Source organism: Oncorhynchus tshawytscha, unplaced genomic scaffold, assembly GCF_018296145.1.
Source record: "Oncorhynchus tshawytscha isolate Ot180627B unplaced genomic scaffold, Otsh_v2.0 Un_contig_5929_pilon_pilon, whole genome shotgun sequence".
NCBI classification, from domain to species: Eukaryota; Metazoa; Chordata; class Actinopteri; order Salmoniformes; family Salmonidae; genus Oncorhynchus; species Oncorhynchus tshawytscha.
Window position 1 is genome coordinate 122,501 of NW_024609443.1, and position 21,883 is coordinate 144,383.

General features: G+C 45.5%; 1 protein-coding gene across 2 annotated transcripts in view; it reads left to right on the forward strand.

The window, feature by feature from the left end:
- The window catches only part of LOC112240193 (calcium/calmodulin-dependent protein kinase type II delta 2 chain-like), an 81,008-nt gene that overhangs the window by 30,423 nt on the left and 28,702 nt on the right, over positions 1–21,883 (forward strand). For both annotated transcript variants that reach the window (XM_042315341.1, XM_042315340.1), the window contains exons 6-12: positions 2,681–2,753; positions 5,203–5,305; positions 6,002–6,085; positions 6,359–6,453; positions 6,978–7,100; positions 10,932–11,015; positions 18,249–18,291. In XM_042315341.1, coding sequence (XP_042171275.1) covers positions 2,681–2,753; positions 5,203–5,305; positions 6,002–6,085; positions 6,359–6,453; positions 6,978–7,100; positions 10,932–11,015; positions 18,249–18,291 — 605 coding nt within the window. The remainder of the gene's footprint in view (positions 1–2,680; positions 2,754–5,202; positions 5,306–6,001; positions 6,086–6,358; positions 6,454–6,977; positions 7,101–10,931; positions 11,016–18,248; positions 18,292–21,883) is intronic.

Here is a 21,883-nt window from a genome sequence, read left to right on the forward strand (position 1 = left end):
AGTCTCATAATTCTGAACGTTGTATACTCCTTGCATCTGCACAAACCCCAGCCTTAACTGATCATTCCGTACCACACAAATTGATGTAATTATTTATTTACTTAATGACTAAATGATAACACAGGATACCCACACACACACACACACAAACACACGGTATAGGTTATTGATTAGAAACATAATACGATGGAAACAGGTCCCTAGCGGACTGACACAATACGACACTTGTTACATAAGATGAAGAGGTAAAGAGAGGGAGAGAGAGAGAGACAGAGTCAGAGAGAGAGAGAGAGAGAGAGAGAGAGAGAGACAGAGAGAGAGAGACAGAGAGAGAGAGAGAGAGAGAGAGACAGAAAGAGAGAGAGAGAGAGACAGAAAGAGACACAGAGAGAGAGAGAACACTTGGATACATTTGGAAAGTACGCTCACAGTAATCACAATACTTTTCCCCGAACTACCGCCCGTTTGGGAAAGAAGTAATGATTGTATTTACGTGTTGAATGTCTTCCTTGATCGTGTATCTCTGTTGGACCCAGTCCTTCGTGAAAAGGGTTTCGCTTCGTGAAAAGGGTTCCGTTTTTTGAAAAGGGTTCCGCTGGGCCTTAGTTCTCAAGTGTAAGGCTCTGATTGTCCACAAGAGGTCACAGTGTCCTTCTTTTTCGTTGTCCGTGTTTAATTTCACTCGTTCTGGAAGAGTGGTCCAGTGGAGCTAATCAGCCGTGTCGATGATCCCCAGTGGGGTGATGAACGCAGTGTAGCCAGCGATGGTTTGAAGAGAGTACCCGGATGGTCATACTTCAATTCACTTTCTTAGGTACAGTACTTAGAACAGCTACTTAGCCGGAACATTGACTGTTAAGAGGCTACTTTGTCGTCTTCACCTCGTGTTGATTTTCAGGGTCGAAACCAATGGAGAACTAAGCTGCAGCTAGAGTCTTTCTGGTGTGGGTATGTTAATTCTCAACTCAGCCTTTGTGCACTCTGGGGAAAAAAGGGGGTGTTTCCGTTATGCTGATGCGCTCTCTGAGCTCCCTCGGGCGTAGCTACTTACTGGGCAAAGTATCATCAAAACTATGATCTCGTTAGGACACTAAAATCACATTCCTATATTAGCCAAAATATTCTCTTCATCCCTGGTATTTCCTATACAACGTAAAGGATGGAAACCTGACATACAGTCTGAAAACTCTTCATGATACAATATTTTTGTTTTATCATTTTTATACCATTTTTAATGACATCACAAAATAAAAAATGTATTTCCCATATTTCTTCTCTTATCATACGCCTTCATTCGGATGTTAAAAATATTGTCCCAGTGTTCACTGTTGGACAGTGAACACTGAGTTTTTGGGCGGCAAAACATCTCTGTAACAAAAATATTTCAATCTCAATTTTTAAAGTGCAGAGAGAGAAAGTCTCCCTCCGTCCTAGAGATTTACAATTTAAGACCAGACGTGAGGTGCTATAAAACCCCCCACATCAATCCCTCCTCCCCTCTGCGGGTGTTGATCCGTTTTAACCCGGTCTTTGGATCCTCACAGGAGAGTCATGACACTAGCTAGCCAAAGAGTGTTCCCCTGTCAGTCAACCTGTAAATCCATGGCTCAGAAAGCAGCAGTTGCATGTAATAAACACTCTAGCAGGGCTTCTAGGACGCCATGGCAACTCATAGGCCTCTGGTCAAAATGTGTGCACTACATAGGGAATAGGGTGCAATTTGGGGACCTATCCATAGATATGGAACCTACTTCACACTACAGACTTTATGTTGAATTACAACCTCTGTAAAGAGAGGAGGAGAGAGGGAAAGAGAGATAAGGGGGGAAGAGCGAGAGGTTGGAAGGGGGGGGAAGGTTGGAGGGGGCGAGAGAGGGTGGAAGGGGGAAGAGCGAGAGGGTGGAAGGGGGAAGAGCGAGAGGGTGGAAGGGGGAAGAGCGAGAGGTTGGAGGGGGGAAGAGCGAGAGGGTGGAAGGGGGAAGAGCGAGAGGGTGGAGGGGTAAGAGGGAAGGCATGATGGGGAGAGAGGAGGTACTGTATATAGTTCTAGAATGATTCATCTGTGTTGTCGGTGTGTTTCCCTGTTAGCTGGTGTTGTTTGTTTAACTCTGTAATCTGTAGTGGACTGTTACTTTACTCTGATCAAACAGAGAGAGTATTCTTTAACTCTGTAATCTGTAGTGGACTGTTACTTTACTCTGATCAAACAGAGAGAGTATTCTTTAACTCTGTAATCTGTAGTGGACTGTTACTTTACTATGATCAAACAGAGAGAGTATTCTTTAACTCTGTAATCTGTAGTGGACTGTTACTTTACTATGATCAAACAGAGAGAGTATTCTTTAACTCTGTAATCTGTAGTGGACTGTTACTTTACTATGATCAAACAGAGAGAGTATTCTTTAACTCTGTAATCTGTAGTGGACTGTTACTTTACTATGATCAAACAGAGAGAGTATTCTTTAACTCTGTAATCTGTAGTGGACTGTTACTTTACTATGATCAAACAGAGAGAGTATTGTTTAACTCTGTAATCTGTATATGGTATTTTCTGTGTTTTATTGTTGAACATTTGGTCAGTGTCTATCAAACACCGTTGTTTATATAATAAGATGTTTCTCCCCTGTCCATTTCTCTCTTCTCTCTTCTCTCTCTCTCCTTTTTGTCTCTCCTCCTTCAGTCATTGCATACAGCAGATTGTAGAGAGTGTTCATCACTGCCATGTCAATGGCATCGTTCACAGGGACCTGAAGGTTTGTATGGTCAGACCATCACCATCTTCATCACCACCATCATCATCACCACCATCATCATCACCACCATCTTCATCACCATCATCATCACCACCATCATCATCACCACCATCATCATCATCACCACCATCATCATCACCATCATCATCACCACCATCATCATCACCACCATCATCACCACCATCTTCATCACCATCATCATCATCATCATCATCACCATCACCACCATCATCATCATCATCATCACCATCACCATCATCATCATCACCATCATCATCACCACCATCATCATCACCACCATCATCATCACCACCATCACCATCATCATCACCACCACCATCTCATCATCACCACCATCTTCATCACCACCATCATCATCATCACCATCTTCATCACCACCATCATCATCATCACCATCATCATCACCACCATCATCATCACCACCATCTTCATCACCACCATCTTCATCACCACCATCATCATCATCATCATCACCATCACCACCATCATCATCATCATCACCATCATCATCACCATCATCATCACCACCATCATCATCACCATCATCATCACCACCATCATCACCATCATCACCATCATCATCATCATCACCACCATCATCACCATCATCACCACCATCATCATCACCACCATCATCACCACCATCATTCACCATCACCACCATCATCATCATCACCACCATCATCATCACCATCATCACCACCATCATCACCATCATCATCACCATCATCATCACATCATCATCATCATCATCATCATCATCATCATCATCATCATCACCATCATCACCATCATCACACCACCATCATCATCATCATCATCATCATCACCACCATCACCATCTTCATCATCACCATCATCATCATCATCATCACCATCACCACCATCACCACCATCATCATCATCATCATCACCATCATCATCACCACCATCACCATCATCATCACCACCATCACCATCATCATCACCACCATCACCATCATCATCACCACCATCACCCCATGTTTTACATTGTACATCTGAAGGTGTGTGTGTGTGTGTCTGTCTGTGTGTTTGTGTGAGTGTTTCTTTGTCTGTGTGTGTGTCTGTGTGTATTTATGCCAGTGTGTTGTTGTGTTCGTGTGTCCCTGTTCAACCGTTGTCTCTTTGTTTCTCTTTGTGTGTGTGTCTGTAGGATCAAGTTGCCCCTAGACACTGATCTCAGCTCAGTTTAGTCCTAGTGGTTACCACTATATGGCCAATCTGCAAACAAGTTGCCCCTAGACACTGATCTCAGCTCAGTTTAGTCCTAGTGGTTACCACTATATGGCCAATCTGCAAACAAGTTGCCCCTAGACACTGATCTCAGGTCAGTTTAGTCCTAGTGGTTACCACTATATGGCCAAGCTGCAATCAAGTTGCCCCTAGACACTGATCTCAGGTCAGTTTAGTCCTAGTGGTTACCACTATATGGCCAAGCTGCAAACAAGTTGCCCCTAGACACTGATCTCAGCTCAGTTTAGTCCTAGTGGTTACCACTATATGGCCCTGCTGCAAACAAGTTGCCCCTAGACACTGATCTCAGGTCAGTTTAGTCCTAGTGGTTACCACTATATGGCCAAGCTGCAATCAAGTTGCCCCTAGACACTGATCTCAGGTCAGTTTAGTCCTAGTGGTTACCACTATATGGCCAAGCTGCAAACAAGTTGCCCCTAGACACTGATCTCAGCTCAGTTTAGTCCTAGTGGTTACCACTATATGGCCCTGCTGCAAACAAGTTGCCCCTAGACACTGATCTCAGGTCAGTTTAGTCCTAGTGGTTACTGCAAATTCTAAATTGGCTATATCTTAAAATTGTATGAAAATAGAATGTATATTTTAGTTATTTGGTCTTAATTTAGGTTAGGGGTAAGCATAAGGTTAGCATTGTTGTTAAGTGTAGATTTAAAAATCTGATTTTAATTGATATCCCAGATCCGGGAGCTTTCGCCTGCATTATCAGTTCTGTTATACTCACAGACAATATTTTTACAGTTTTGGAAACTTTAGAGTGTTTTCTATCCTAAGCTGTCAATTATATGCATATTCTAGCATCTTGTCCTCACAAAATATCCCATTTACTTTGGGTACGTTATTTTTCCAAAAATGAAAATACTGCCCCCTAGTCACAACAGGTTTTAAGTAGATAAATTGTAGAAAATGACGAGGGTGGCACAGTGGTTAAGGGTGCTGTACTGCAGCGCCAGCTGTGCCACCAGAGACTCTGGGTTTGCGCCCAGGCTTTGTCGTAACCGGCTGCGACCGGGAGGTCCGTGGGGCAATGCACAATTGGCCTAGCGGGTTCTAACTTTGCGTGAGGCTAAACCTGATTGTACATCTGTGTCTACGGCCAACGGTTACCAGGAGCGTCGTGTTACCTCTAACCCATTTTGACTCCGCCCCCCTCCAGCCTGAGAACCTCCTATTGGCCAGTAAGCTGAAGGGGGCGGCGGTTAAGCTAGCTGACTTTGGGCTCGCCATCGAGGTGCAGGGCGACCAACAGGCATGGTTTGGTGAGTATCGTGGAGTGGCTTCTCTCTTATGGGACGGGACAGGAAATGTGTTTTTTTCACACTACTGAGCTGAACCAAGCCGAGCTGAACTAGCCTCCACTGTAGTTTCCGGTACTGTGAGTGAAAGGCTAATGGGAAAATGAATAATACAAGCTAGCACAGTGCGGTTCGGGTCGGGTCGGGTCGGGTCGGGTCGGGTCGGGTCGGGTCGGGTCGGGTCTGCACACTAGTGTGAGTATTAGAGGACACACAGACCTGGCCTAGAATTGACCCCTAACCTCTTACCACTTCCACTTTTGCATTTTCAGGGCGGTAGTTAGCCTAAAAGAAAGGTCACTGGTTCAAATCCCTGAGCTGACTAGGTGAAAATCAGTTGATTTGCCTTTATTTGTCCTGTATGTCGCTCTGGATAAGAATCACTAAAAATGTAAAAAATATACTGATTGATCGATTTAATCAATGAATGACTCACTCAAGTAATCAATTAATTATTTGCTGAAACAATTACTCAAATCAATCAATCAAACTATTGATACACTCATCCATTTATTCCCTCCCTCCCTCCCTCCCTCCCTCCCTCCCTCCCTCCCTCCCTCCCTCCCTCCCTCCCTCCCTCCCTCCCTCCCTCCCTCCCTCCCTCCCTCCCTCCCTCCCTCCCTCCCTCCCTCCCTCCCTCCCTCCCTCCCTCCCCTACAGGTTTTGCTGGTACACCAGGCTACCTGTCTCCAGAGGTTCTGAGAAAAGACCCATATGGGAAGCCTGTGGACATGTGGGCCTGTGGTAAACAAACAACCTTTTAATCTCTAACCTTTGACCTTTAGAACTGAACTAAATAACATAGTTTCTTTGTGTGTCTCTTTCTATATCTCTCTGTACGCCCCTTTCTTTCTCTCTCCCTTTCTTTCTCTCTCTCTCTCTCTTCTATGTGATTGTTCCAAATCATTGTTCCCTGCTGAAAGTTGGCTCAATTCCATTCAAAAAAGGGGTCAGTTTGGGGTCAAGACTGTGTTGTTTTGATCTGTGGGTGATGATAAGCGTGTGTCTTCCTGCCAGGGGTGATCCTGTACATCCTATTGGTCGGTTACCCTCCCTTCTGGGACGAGGACCAACACAGACTATACCAGCAGATCAAGGCTGGGGCCTACGATGTGAGAACTACCAACCTCTATCTATCTCTCTGTCTGTCTGACTCTCTCCTCTCTAAGACAGGAGAACTACTAACCTCTATCTCTCTGTCTGACTCTCTACGATGTGAGAACTACCAACCTCTATCTATCTCTCTGTCTGTCTGACTCTCTACGATGTGAGAACTACCAACCTCTATCTCTCTATCTGTCTGACTCTCTCTCTCTCTCTCTCTCTCTCTCTCTCTGTCTGTCTGTCTGTCTGTCTGTCTGTCTGTCTGTCTGTCTGTCTGTCTGTCTGTCTGTCTGTCTGTCTGTCTGTCTGTCTGTCTGTCTGTCTGTCTGTCTGTCTGTCTGTCTGTCTGTCTGTCTGTCTGTCTGTCTGTCTGTCTGTCTCTCTCTCTCTCTCTCTCTCTCTCTCTGTCTCTCTCTCTCTCTCTCTCTCTGTCTCTTCACTGGTGTTGGAAATTAATGAATTGATAGACAGAATGGTGGAATGTATTGATTGATTGATGGACTGACTGATTGTGTGTAATGTGTGTCTATAGTTCCCGTCCCCAGAGTGGGACACAGTGACTCCTGATGCCAAAGACCTGATCAATAAGATGTTGACCATCAACCCCGGCAAACGCATCACCACCGCAGAGGCCCTCAAACACCCCTGGATCTGTGTATGGAAACACACACACACACACACACACACACACACACACACACACACACACACACACACACACACGGTTCTGGACTTATTGTGATACCTTATTATCCAAATACAGCAGACACACCACTCTAAATCCTTTGATGCCGTCTACCCTAGTCCTTATCACAGGGGACAGTTGTAATACTCGTCCCTACATCCTGAATCAGAAGGTTGCCTGGTCCGTCGCTAAAGTCCCGTAGATCTCTTCATTACATCCTGAATCAGAAGGTTGTCTGGTCCCTCGGTAAAGTCCCGTAGATCTCTTCATTAGTCATCACTACATCCTGAATCAGAAGGTTGTCTGGTCCTGAATCAGAAGGTTGTTTGGTCCCTCAGTAAAGTCCCGTAGATCTCTTCATTAGTCATCACTACATCCTGAATCAGAAGGTTGTCTGGTCCCTCAGTAAAGTCCCGTAGATCTCTCCATTACTCATCACTACATCCTGAATCAGAAGGTTGTCTGGTCCCTCTGTAAAGTCCCGTAGATCTCTTCATTACTCATCACTACATCCTGAATCAGAAGGTTGTCTGGTCCCTCAGTAAAGTCCCGTAGATCTCTTCATTAGTCATCACTACATCCTGAATCAGAAGGTTGTCTGGTCCCTCTGTAAAGTCCCGTAGATCTCTCCATTACTCATCACTACATCCTGAATCAGAGGGTTGTCTGGTCCTGAATCAGAAGGTTGTCTGGTCCCTCGGTAAAGTCCCGTAGATCTCTTCATTACTCATCACTACATCCTGAATCAGAAGGTTGTCTGGTCCTGAATCAGAAGGTTGTCTGGTCCCTCGGTAAAGTCCCGTAGATCTCTCCATTACTCATCACTACATCCTGAATCAGAAGGTTGTCTGGTCCCTCAGTAAAGTCCCGTAGATCTCTCCATTACTCATCACTACATCCTGAATCAGAAGGTTGTATGGTCCCTCGGTAAAGTCTCGTAGATCTCTCCATTAGTCATCACTACATCCTGAATCAGAGGGTTGTCTGGTCCTGAATCAGAAGGTTGTCTGGTCCCTCAGTAAAGTCCCGTAGATCTCTTCATTACTCATCACTACATCCTGAATCAGAGGGTTGTCTGGTCCTGAATCAGAAGGTTGTCTGGTCCCTCTGTAAAGTCCCGTAGATCTCTTCATTACTCATCACTACATCCTGAATCAGAAGGTTGTCTGGTCCCTCTGTAAAGTCCCGTAGATCTCTTCATTACTCATCACTACATCCTGAATCAGAAGGTTGTCTGGTCCCTCAGTAAAGTCCCGTAGATCTCTTCATTAGTCATCACTACATCCTGAATCAGAGGGTTGTCTGGTCCTGAATCAGAAGGTTGTCTGGTCCCTCAGTAAAGTCCCGTAGATCTCTCCATTACTCATCACTACATCCTGAATCAGAAGGTTGTATGGTCCCTCGGTAAAGTCTCGTAGATCTCTCCATTAGTCATCACTACATCCTGAATCAGAGGGTTGTCTGGTCCTGAATCAGAAGGTTGTCTGGTCCCTCAGTAAAGTCCCGTAGATCTCTTCATTAGTCATCACTACATCCTGAATCAGAGGGTTGTCTGGTCTTGAATCAGAAGGTTGTCTGGTCCCTCGGTAAAGTCCCGTAGATCTCTCCATTACTCATCACTACATCCTGAATCAGAAGGTTGTCTGGTCCCTCAGTAAAGTCCCGTAGATCTCTCCATTACTCATCACTACATCCTGAATCAGAAGGTTGTATGGTCCCTCGGTAAAGTCTCGTAGATCTCTCCATTACTCATCACTACATCCTGAATCAGAAGGTTGTCTGGTCCCTCAGTAAAGTCCCGTAGATCTCTTCATTACATCCGGAATCAAAAGGTTGTCTGGTCCCTCGGTAAAGTCCCGTAGATCTCTTCATTACTCATCATTACATCCTGAATCAGAAGGTTGTCTGATCCCTCAGTAAAGTCTCGTAGATCTCTTCATTACTCCCACTTTGTTTACAAACTTCCCAGTTGAAGTAAACCAATATAAGTGTTGGTTAACTCTTGAGGTCCCTCTTGTCTCCACTAAGTTAAAGGTAAATCATCCTTTTAGTTTGAGCTCTCCTCGTCTGGGTTCCCCGGTACCACTAGGGCAGTTTAAAACCCCTAATGATGAATGAGTTCACTGAGATTTGGGTTCTCCGGGACCACTAGGGCAGTTTAAACCCCTAATGATGAATGAGTTCACTGAGATTTGGGTTCCCCAGTACCACTAGGGCAGTTTAAAACCCTAATGATGAATGAGTTCACTGAGATTTGGGTTCCCCGGTACCACTAGGGCAGTTTAAAACCCCTAATGATGAATGAGTTCACTGAGATTTGGGTTCTCCGGGACCACTAGGGCAGTTTAAACCCCTAATGATGAATGAGTTCACTGAGATTTGGGTTCCCCAGTACCACTAGGGCAGTTTAAAACCCTAATGATGAATGAGCTCTCCTCGTCTGGGTTCCCCGGGACCACTATGACAGTTTAAACCCCTAATGATAAATGAGTTCACTGAGATTTGGGTTCCCCGGTACCACCAGGGCAGTTTAAACCCCTAATGATGAATGAGTTCACTGAGATTTGGGTTCCCCGGTACCACCAGGGCAGTTTAAACCCCTAATGATGAATGAGTTCACTGAGATTTGGGTTCCCCGGTACCACCAGGGCAGTTTAAACCCCTAATGATGAATGAGTTCACTGAGATTTGGGTTCTCCGGTACCACCAGGGCAGTTTAAACCCCTAATGATGAATGAGTTCACTGAGATTTGGGTTCCCCGGTACCACTAGGGCAGTTTAAACCCCTAATGATGAATGAGTTCACTGAGATTTGGGTTCCCGGTACCACTATGGCAGTTTAAACCCCTAATGATGAATGAGTTCACTGAGATTTGGGTTCCCCGGTACCACGAGGACAGTTTAAACCCCTAATGATGAATGAGTTCACTGAGATTTGGGTTCCTGGTACCAATAGGGCAGTTTAAACCCCTAATGATGAATGAGTTCACTGAGATTTGGGTTCCCGGTACCAATAGGGCAGTTTAAACCCCTAATGATGAATGAGTTCACTGAGATTTGGGTTCCCGGTACCACTATGACAGTTTAAACCCCTAATGATGAATGAGTTCACTGAGATTTGGGTTCCCGGTACCACAGGGCAGTTTAAACCCCTAATGATGAATGAGTTCACTGAGATTTGGGTTCCCGGTACCAATAGGGCAGTTTAAACCCCTAATGATGAATGAGTTCACTGAGATTTGGGTTCCCCGGTACCACTAGGGCAGTTTAAACCCCTAATGATGAATGAGTTCACTGAGATTTGGGTTCCCCGGTACCACTAGGGCAGTTTAAACCCCTAATGATGAATGAGTTCACTGAGATTTGGGTTCTCCGGTTCCACCAGGGCAGTTTAAACCCCTAATGATGAATGAGTTCACTGAGATTTGGGTTCTCCGGTACCACTAGGGCAGTTTAAAACCCCTAATGAGATTTGTAATAGTTTTGATTAAATGTAATTTAATGTATCTGTATCTGTTACTGTATCTTGTAGTTTAAATATTTGTATTGTTTATTGTATTGATCATATTGATTATTGGAATTGTTGTCCTCACGGCACCATTGGAAATGAGACCCGAGGTCTCAATGGAATCCCCTGTATAAAATAACATTCTCTCTCCATTCAACTACATTCAAGGGGCTTTATTGGCATGGGAAACATGGGTTAACATTTCCCAAAGCAAGTGGAAGTAGATAATATACAAAAGTGAAAAAATAAATAAATATAAAATGATCAATAAACATGACGTTCTCTGTCTGCAGCAACGGTCCACTGTAGCTTCCATGATGCACAGACAGGAGACTGTGGAGTGTCTGAAGAAGTTCAACGCCAGGAGAAAACTCAAGGTGACACTCCTCTTTCACTGTCCTCTGTTCTATTCAGAAACTCAAGGTGACACTCCTCTTTCACTGTCCTCTGTTCTATTCAGAAACTCAAGGTGACACTCCTCTTTCACTGTCCTCTGTTCTATTCAGAAACTCAAGGTGACATTCTCCTCTTTCACTGTCCTCTGTTCTATTCAGAAACTCAAGGTGACACTCCTCTTTCACTGTCCTCTGTTCTATTCAGAAACTCAAGGTGACACTCCTCTTTCACTGTCCTCTGTTCTATTCAGAAACTCAAGAGATGTGTCTCTCCCTATTCCCTATTCCCTATACCTTATTCCCTATACCCTATTCCCTATACCATGTACTACTGTCTACCCAGAGCTCTATACCCTATTCCCTATACCGTGTCTAACCAGATCTCTATACCCTATTCCCTATACCATGTACGACTGTCTACCCAGAGCTCTATACCCTATTCCCTATACCGTGTCAACCAGATCTCTATACCCTATTCCCTATACCATGTACGACTGTCTACCCAGAGCTCTATACCCTATTCGCTGTTCCCGATACCCTATTCCTTATACCCTATGCCCTATACCATGCACTACTGTCTACCCAGAGCTCTATACCCTATTCCCTATACCCTATTTCCTGTTCCCTGTTCCTTATACCCTATTCCATATTCCCTATACTATGCACTACTGTATACCCAGAGCTCTATTCCCTATACCCTATTCCCTATACCCTATTCCATATTTCCTATACCCTATTCCCTATACCCATTTCCCTATTTCCTGTACCCTATACTCTATTCCCTGTACCCTATTCCCCATACCTTATACCCTGTACCCTATTCCCTGTATCCTATCCCCTATTCCATATACCTTATACCCTATTCCCTATTCCTTATACCCTATACCCTATTCCCTGTACCCTATACTCTATTCCCTATACCTTATACCCTATTCCCTATTCCTTATACCATATACCCTATTCCCTGTACCCTATACTCTATTCCCTGTACCTTATACCCTATTCCTTATCCCCTATTCCATATTCCCTGTACCCTATACTCTATTCTCTATACTTTATACCCTATTATCTATTCCCTATTCCCTATTACTTATACCCTATACCCTATACCCTATTCCCTGTACCCTATACTCTATTCCCTATACCTTATACCCTATTCCTTATACCCTATTCCATATTCCCTGTACCCTATACTCTATACCTTATACCCTATTCCCTATTCCTTATACCCTATACCCTATTCCCTATTCCTTATAACCTATACCCTATTCCTTATACCCTATTCCCTATTCCTTATACCCTATTCCCTATTCCTTATACCCTATTCCCTATTCCTTATACCATATACCCTATTCCATATTCCCTATTCCTTATACCATATACCCTATTCCATATTCCCTATTCCTTATACCCTATACATTATTCCCTGTACCCTATACTCTATTCCCTATACCTTATACCCTATTCCTTATACCCTATTCCATATTCCCTGTACCCTATACTCTATTCCCTATTACCTATACCTTATACCCTATTCCCTATTCCCTATTCCGTATACCCTATACCCTATTCCTTATACCCTATACCCTATTCCCTATTCCTTATACCCTATACCCTATTCCTTATACCCTATTCCCTATTCCCTATTCCTTATATCCTATTCCCTATTCCCTATTCCCTATTCCGTATACCCTATTCCTTATACCTGTAACGGTTTTCTAGTGGTGATGAAAGAGAGTCGGACCAAACTGCAGCGTGTCGATTGCGATCCATGTTTAATATACCAAAGAAACACGAACTTACAAAAAAACAATAAACGAAACCGAAACAGCCTATCTGGTGCAAACTAACAACGAGTACACATAGGACACTAAGGACAATCACCCACGACAAACTCAAAGAATATGGCTGCCTAAATATGGTTCCCAATCAGAGACAACGATAAGCACCTGCCTCTGATTGAGAACCACTCCAGACAGCCATGACCTTAGACCTTGCTAGACAACCCACTAAGCTACAATCCCAATACCACCACCAAAACCCCAAGACAAACACACCACAATTACAAAAACCCCATGCCACACCCTGGCCTGACCAAATACATAAAAATAAACACAAAATACTTTGACCAGGGCGTGACAGAACCCCCTAAGGTGCGGACTCCCGAACGCACCTCAAAACAATAGGGAGGGTCCGGGTGGGCGTCTGTCCATGGTGGCGGCTCCGGCCGGGACGTGGACCCCACTCCTTTAATGTCTTAGTCCCCTCTCCCTTCGTCCCTGGATAGTCCACCCTCGCCGCCGACCATGGCCTAGTAGTCCTCACCCAGAACCCCACTGGACTGAGGAACAGATCGGGACTGAAGGACAGCTCGGGACCGAGGCAGCTCGGGACTGAGGGGAAGCTCGGGAGTGAGAGAAAGCTCAGGAGTGAGAAAGCTCAGGAGTGAGAGAAACTCAGGAGTGAGAGAAAGCTCAGGAGTGAGAGGAAGCTCAGGAGTGAGAGGAAGCTCAGGAGTGAGAGGAAGCTCAGGAGTGAGAGGAAGCTCAGGAGTGAGAGGAAGCTCAGGAGTGAGAGGAAGCTCAGGAGTGAGAGGAAGCTCAGGAGTGAGAGGAAGCTCAGGCAGGTAGATAGATCTACCAGCTCCTGGCTGGCTGGTGGTTTCAGCAGATCCTGGCTGACTGGCAGATCCTGGCTGACTGGCAGATCTGGAAGAGTCTGGTTGACTGGCAGATCTGGAAGAGTCTGGTTGACTGGCAGATCTGGAAGAGTCTGGTTGACTGGCAGATCTGGAAGAGTCTGGTTGACTGGCAGATCTGGAAGAGTCTGGTTGACTGGCAGATCTGGAAGAGTCTGGCTGACTGGCAGATCTGGAAGAGTCTGGCTGACTGGCAGATCTGGAAGAGTCTGGCAGACTGGCGATGCTGGGCAGACCGGCGGCGCCGGGCAGACTGGCGGCGCCGGGCAGACTGGCGGCGCCGGGCAGACTGGCGACGCTGGGCAGACTGGCGGTGCTGGGCAGACTGGCGGTGCTGGGCAGACTGACGACGCTGGGCCGACGCTGGGCAGACTGGCGGTGCTGGGCAGACTGGCGATGCTGGGCAGACTGGCGATGCTGGGCAGACTGGCGATGCTGGGCAGACTGGCGATGCTGGGCAGACTGATGGCGATGCTGGGCAGACTGGCGATGCTGGGCAGACTGGGGGCACTGGCGGCGCTGGGCAGACTGGCGGCACTAGCTGCTCCATATAGGCTGACAGCTCTGGCGGCTTCTTACAGACTGACCGCTCTGGCGGCTCCGTGCTGACTGGCAGCTCCTTGCAGACTGGCAGCTCCTTACAGACTGACAGCTCCGTGCAGACTGACAGCTCCGTGCAGACTGACAGCTCCGTGCAGACTGGCTGCTCCATGCAGACTGGCTGCTCCATGCAGACTGACAGCTCTGGCTGCTTCATGCAGACTGACAGCTCTGGCTGCTCCATGTAGACTGGCTGCTTCATGCAGACTGGCAGCTCGGGCTGCTTCATGTAGACTGACAGCTCTGGCTGCTCCATGCGGACTGACAGCTCTGGCTGCTCCATGTAGACTGACTGCTTCATGCAGACTGGCAGCTCGGGCTGCTTCCTGTAGACTGACAGCTCTGGCTCCTCCATGCAGACTGACAGCTCTGACTGCTCCATGCAGACTGACAGCTCTGGCTGCTTCATGCAGACTGGCAGCTCTGGCTGCTCTATGTAGACTGGCTGCTTCATGCAGACTGGCAGCTCGGGCTGCTTCATGTAGACTGACAGCTCTGGCTGCTCCATGCGGACTGACAGCTCTGGCTGCTCCATGCAGACTGACAGCTCTGGCTGCTCCATGCGGACTGACAGCTCTGGCTGCTCCATGCGGACTGACAGCTCTGGCTGCTCCATGTAGACTGGCTGCTTCATGCAGACTGGCAGCTCGGGCTGCTTCATGTAGACTGACAGCTCTGGCTGCTCCATGTAGACTGGCTGCTTCATGCAGACTGACAGCTCTGGCTGCTCCATGCAGACTGACAGCTCTGACTGCTCCATGCAGACTGACAGCTCTGGCTGCTTCATGCAGACTGGCAGCTCTGGCTGCGCTGAACAGGCGGGAGACTCCTGCAGCGCTGTGTCGGAGGAAGGCTCTGGCTGCGCTAAACAGGCGGGAGACTCCGGCAGCGCAGGAGAGGAGAAAGGCTCTGGCTGCGCTAAACAGGCGGGAGGCTCCGGCAGCGCTGTAGAGGAGGAAGGCTCTGGCTGCGCTAAACAGGCGGGAGACTCCAGCAGCGCAGGAGAGGAGAAAAGCGCTGGCTGCGCTGAACAGGCGAGGCACACTGAAGGCCTGGTGCGTGGTGCTGGAACTGGTGGTACTGGATCGAGGACACGCACAGGAAGCCTGGTGCGGGGAGCTGCTACCGGAGGGCTGGGGTGTGGAGGTGGTACTGGATAGACCGGACCGTGCAGGCGCACTGGGGCTCTTGAGCACCGAGCCTGCCCAACCTTACCTGGTTGAATGCTCCCGGTTGCCCTGCCAGTGCGGCGAGGTGGAATAGCCTGCACTGGGCTATGCAGGCGAACCGGAGACACCGAGCGCAAGGCTGGTGCCATGTAAGCCGGCCCAAGGAGACGCACTGGGGACCAGATGCGTAGAGCCGGCTTCATGGCATTTGGCTCGACGCTCAATCTAGCCCGGCCGATACGCGGAGCTGGAATATACCGAACCGGGCTGTGCACCCGCACTGGAGACACCGTGCGCTCCACAGCATAACACGGTGCCTGCCCGGTCTCTCCAGCCCCCGGTAAGCACAGGGAGTTTGCGCAGGTCTCCTACCTGGCATAGCCATACTCCCTGTAAGCCCCCCAAGAAATTTTTGGGGCTGACTCTCGGGCTTCCATCCGCTCTGCCGTGCTAGCTCCTCATAATGCCGCCTCTCTGCTTTTGCTGCCTCCAGCTCGGCTTTGGGGCGACAATAATCTCCAGGCTCATTCCAGGGTCCTTTACCGTCCAATTCCTCCTCCCATGTCCATAACTCCAGGTGGTGCAACCTCTCCCACTGTAGCTGCTGCTGCTCCTGCTGCTGCTGCCTCTGTTGCCTCTTCTCCTGTTGCTCCTTTGGGCGGCTACACTCCCTGGTTTAGCCCAGGGTCCTCTCCCGTCGAAGATCTCCTCCCATGACCAGAAATCCTTGGTGAGCATCTCCTTTTCGGCTGCTCCTGCCTGTTGACACGCCGCTTGGTCCGTTGGTGGTGGGTGATTCTGTAACGGTTTTCTAGTGGTGATGAAAGAGAGTCGGACCAAACTGCAGCGTGTCGATTGCGATCCATGTTTAATATACCAAAGAAACACGAACTTACAAAAAAACAATAAACGAAACCGAAACAGCCTATCTGGTGCAAACTAACAACGAGTACACATAGGACACTAAGGACAATCACCCACGACAAACTCAAAGAATATGGCTGCCTAAATATGGTTCCCTGAGAACCACTCCAGACAGCCATAGACCTTGCTAGACAACCCACTAAGCTACAATCCCAATACCACCACCAAAACCCCAAGACAAACACACCACAATTACAAAAACCCCATGCCACACCCTGGCCTGACCAAATACATAAAAATAAACACAAAATACTTTGACCAGGGCGTGACAATACCCTATTCCCTATTCCGTGCACTACTACAAGGCCCATAGATGTCTGATCAAAAGGACTTTCCAACCATTGTTCATTTGTACATAATATTTAATTCTACGGTTCTGTTTCTGTTTATTATTATTGTCAAAAAGAAAATATCACAATAAATATCCTTTAATAAAAAGAGTAGTGGCTTTTATAGGGAATAGGGCACCCTTTGGGATGTAGCCAAGCACACACCCTTCTCTTTCTCACCCCCCTTTCCACCTGCTTTGAAATGATCAGTCCTTCAGTAGACTATAGTACCACTGCTGTTGTCTGGTGAAATGATCAGTCCTTCAGTAGAGACTATAGTACCACTGCTGTTGTCTGGTGAAATGATCAGTCCTTCAGTAGAGACTATACTACCACTGCTGTTGTCTGGTGAAATGATCAGTCCTTCAGTAGAGACTATACTACCACTGCTGTTGTCTGGTGAAATGATCAGCCCTTCAGTAGAGACTATACTACCACTGCTGTTGTCTGTTGAAATGATCAGCCCTTCAGTAGAGACTTATAGTACCACTGCTGTTGTCTGGTGAAATGATCAGTCCTTCAGGAGAGACTGTAGTACCACTGCTGTTGTCTGGTGAAATGATCAGCCCTTCAGTAGAGACTTTACTACCACTGCTGTTGTCTGGTGAAATGATCAGTCCTTCAGTAGAGACTATACTACCACTGCTGTTGTCTGGTGAAATGATCAGTCCTTCCTTCAGTGAAATGAGACTTTTAGACTATACTACCACTGCTGTTGTCTGGTGAAATGATCAGCCCTTCAGTAGAGACTTTATACCACTCATTCTTCTAACAATCTTGTCTCAGTGAATTGATCTGTCCTCCCTCCTCTTTTCTGCTGTTGTCTGGTCCTGATCAGCCCTTCAGTAGAGACTTCCTCCCCTCCTCTTTTCTGCTCTCTCCTCCCCTCCTCTTTTCTGCTCTCTCCTCCCTTCCTCTTTTCTGCTGTTGTCTGGTGAAATGATCCCTTCTAGAGCTCTTTTCTGCTCTCTCCTCCCCTCCTCTTTTCTGCTCTTCTCCTCCTCTTTTCTGGTCTCTCCTCCCCTCCTCTTTTCTGGTCTCTCCTCCCCTCCTCTTTTCTGTTCTCTCCTCCCCTCCTCTTTTCCCCTCCTCTTTTCTGCTCTCTCCTCCCCTCCTCTTTTCTGCTCTCTCCTCCCCTCCTCTTTTCTGCTCTCTCCTCCCCTCCTCTTTTCTGTTGTCTCCTCCCCTCCTCTTTTCTGCTCTCTCCTCCCCTCCTCTTTTCTGTTCTCTCCTCCCCTCCTCTTTTCTGCTCTCTCCTCCCCTCCTCTTTTTCTGCTCTCTCCTCCCCTGCTCTTTTCTGCTCTCTCCTCCCCTCCTCTTTTCTGTTGTCTCCTCCCCTCTTTTCTGCTCTCTCCTCCCCTCCTCTTTTCTGCTCTCTCCTCCCCTGCTCTTTTCTGCTCTCTCCTCCCCTCCTCTTTTCTGCTCTCTCCTCCCCTCCTCTTTTCTGCTGTCTCCATCCTTCCCTCCTTTCTTTCTGTCCCCTCCACTCTTTCAGGGAGCCATTTTGACCACTCTGCTGGTAACAAAAAACTTCTCAGGTACGTCCTTCTCTCTCTCTCTCTGTCTCTCTCTCTGTCTCTCTCTCTGTCTCTCTCTCTCTGTCTCTCTCTCTCTGTCTCTCTCTCTCTGTCTCGCTTTCTCGCTGTCTCTCTCTCTGTCTCTCTCTCTGTCTCTCTGTCTCTCTCTCTGTCTCTCTGTCTCTCTCTCTCTCTGTCTCTCTCTCTGTCTCTCTCTCTGTCTCTCTCTGTCTCTCTCTCTGTCTCTCTCTCTCTGCCTCTCTGTCTCTCTGTCTCTCTCTCTCTCTCTCTCTGTCTCTCTCTCTCTCTCTGTCTCTCTCTCTGTCTCTTTCTCTGTCTCTCTCTCTCTGTCTCTCTCTCTGTCTCTCCTCTCTCTGTCTCTCTCTGTCTCTCTCTCTGTCTCTCTGTCTCTCTCTCTGTCTCTCTGTCTCTCTCTCTGTCTCTCTCTGTCTCTCTCTCTGTCTCTCTCTCTGTCTCTGTCTCTCTCTCTCTGTCTCTCTCTTTCTGTCTCTCTCTGTCTCTCTCTGTCTCTCTCTCTGTCTCTCTCTCTCTCTTCTCTCTCTCTCTCTCTCTCTCTCTCTCTCTCTCTCTCTCTCTCTCTCTCTCTCTCTCTCTGTCTCTCTTCTCTGTCTTCTCTCTGTCCTTCTGTCTCTCTCTGTCTCTCTCTCTCTCTCTCTCTGTCTCTTCTCTCTCTCTCTCTCTCTCTCTCTCTCTCTCTCTCTCTCTCTCTGTCCTTCCTCTCTGTCCTTTGCTCTCTCTCTGTTCTCTCCCTCTCTCTCTGTCCTCTCTCTCTGTCTCTCTCTCTCTGTGTATAAAACTCCAAGAGTAATTTCACTTTACTACTCATATCTGGCTGTTTTGCAGTTATTTTGATTCATGTTTTTCTTTAGAATTAAATAATCAGATTTTCTTTTTTACAATTAATCATTTTCTTCTTTTTAATTGTTTTTTTAAAATTTCTTTACGTCCTTTGTTTGGGATGTGGTACCCTCGAGGTAAGAACTCACTTCCTCTCCGTCAGCCAATCAGTGGCCAGTGTTTCATGTCACTTCCTCTCTGTCAGCCAATCAGTGGCCAGGGCCTCATGTCACACCCTTTGTCGGTACTCTTATACCCCTTTCACACAATATCGGGCCGATCCCAAACCAAACTGTGCTGGCTCTGATATTTTCTTGTCACATTGTCTCTTGTCGGCACGGTGACAGTAACTATGGAGGATGCGTAACCAGGCCGGCTCAGTACAGCTTGGTTTAGTTCGACTCCGTAGTGTGAAAATTCCCTTTTAAGACATCTTGATTTTATAATAGTACATTCGTGAATGTAGTATATGTATATATACATATACACATTGCATTGGGAAGTATGCAGATCCCTTGACTTTATCCACATTTTGTTACAGCCTTATTCTAAAATGGATTTAATTGTTGTTTATCAATCTACACACAATACCCCATAATAACAAAGCAAAATTGTATGTTAAAAAAACAACTGAAATCTTGTTTCTCCTGTGGTCTGAGAGTCCTTTTGGTGCCTTTTGGCAAACTCCAAACAGGCTGTCATGTGCCTTTTACTGAGGACTGGCTTCCATCTGGCCACTCTATCATAAAGGCCTGATTGGTGGAGTGCTGCAGAGATGGTTGTCCTTCTGGAAGGTTCTCCCATCTCCACAGAGTAACTCTGGAGCTCTGTCAGAGTGACCATCGGGTTCTTGGTCACCTCCCTGACCAAGGATCCCTTCTCCGCCGACTGGCCAGTTTGACGTTCTGGCCATCCCTTCTCCGCCGACTGGCCAACTTCTTCCATTTCAGAATGATGGAGGCCACTGTGTTCTTGGGGGACATTCAATGCTGCAGAAATGTTTTTGTTCCCTTCTCCAGATCTGTGCCTCGACACAATCCTGTCTCGGAGCTCTACAGACAATTCCTTCAGACCTCATGGTTTGGTTTTTACTCTGACATGCACTGTCAACTCTGGGATTTTATATAGACAAGTATGTCTTTCCAAATAATCTCCAATCAATTGAATTTACCACAGGTGGACTCCAATCAAGATGTAGAAACATCTCAAGGATGATCAATGGGAACAGGATGCACCTGAGCTCAATTTAGAGTCTCATAACAAAGGGTCTGAATACTTATGTAAATACGGCATCTGTTTATACATTTTAATAAATTTGCAAACATTTCTAAAAATCTATTTTCACTTTGCCATTATGGGGTATTGTGTGCAGATTGCTGAGGATTTTTTAAAAATGTAATGCATTTTAGAATAAGGCTGTAACCTAACAAAATATGGAAAAAGTGATGGGGTCTGAATACTTTCCAAATGCCCTGTATATAAACAGGATGTTGTGAATACAGTACATTCACATTCACAGACTACTTAATGTAGTATATATACAGTATATGCAGTATATTATGAAGAGTGAATATAGTACATTAACAGAATACTTCATGTAGTATATATACAGTATGTACATGGTATATTATAAATAGTAAATATAGTACATTCACATCAACAGAATACTTAATGTAGTATATATACAGTATATGCAGTATATTATGAAGAGTGAATATAGTACATTAACAGAATACTTCATGTAGTATATATACAGTATGTACATGGTATATTATAAATAGTAAATATAGTACATTCACATCAACAGAATACTTCATGTAGTATATACACAGTATATATACAGTATATTATGAATAGTGAATATAGTACATTAACAGAATACTTACATGTAGTATATACACAGTATATATACAGTATATTATGAATAGTGAATATAGTACATTCACAGAATACTTACATGTAGTATATACACAGTATATATACAGTATATTATGAATAGTGAATATAGTACATTCACAGAATACATGTAGTATATACACAGTATATATACAGTATATTATGAATAGTGAATATAGTACATTCACAGAATACTTCATGTAGTATATATACAGTATGTTATGAATAGTGAATATAGTACATTAACAGACTTTAATACATGACTTTAATATAGACTTTAATACCATGACTTTAATACCATATACCATATATGACTTTAATACCATGACTTTGTATATATATATATATATATACTGAGTACCATGATATATATGTATGACTTTAATATATAATGCTTTCATGTAGACTTTAATAATATATACAGTATGTTATGAATAGTGAATATAGTACATTCACATTCACAGAAAGCGTAATGTAGTATATATACAGTATATATGCAGTATATTATGAAGAGTGAATATAGTACATTCACATCCACAGAATACTTCATGTAGTATATACTATATGTAGAATATGTTGTAGCATGACGATGCAGATGCATGCAATGATTTTATACAATGACTTTAATACCATGACTTTATTACTGACTTTAATACCATGACTTTAATACCATGACTTTAATACCATGACTTTAATACTGACTTTAATACTGACTTTAATACTGACTTTAATACTGACTTTAATACTGACTTTAATACCATGACTTTAATACCATGACTTTAATACCATGACTTTAATACCATGACTTTAATACCATGACTTTAATACTGACTTTAATACATGACTTTAATACCATGAC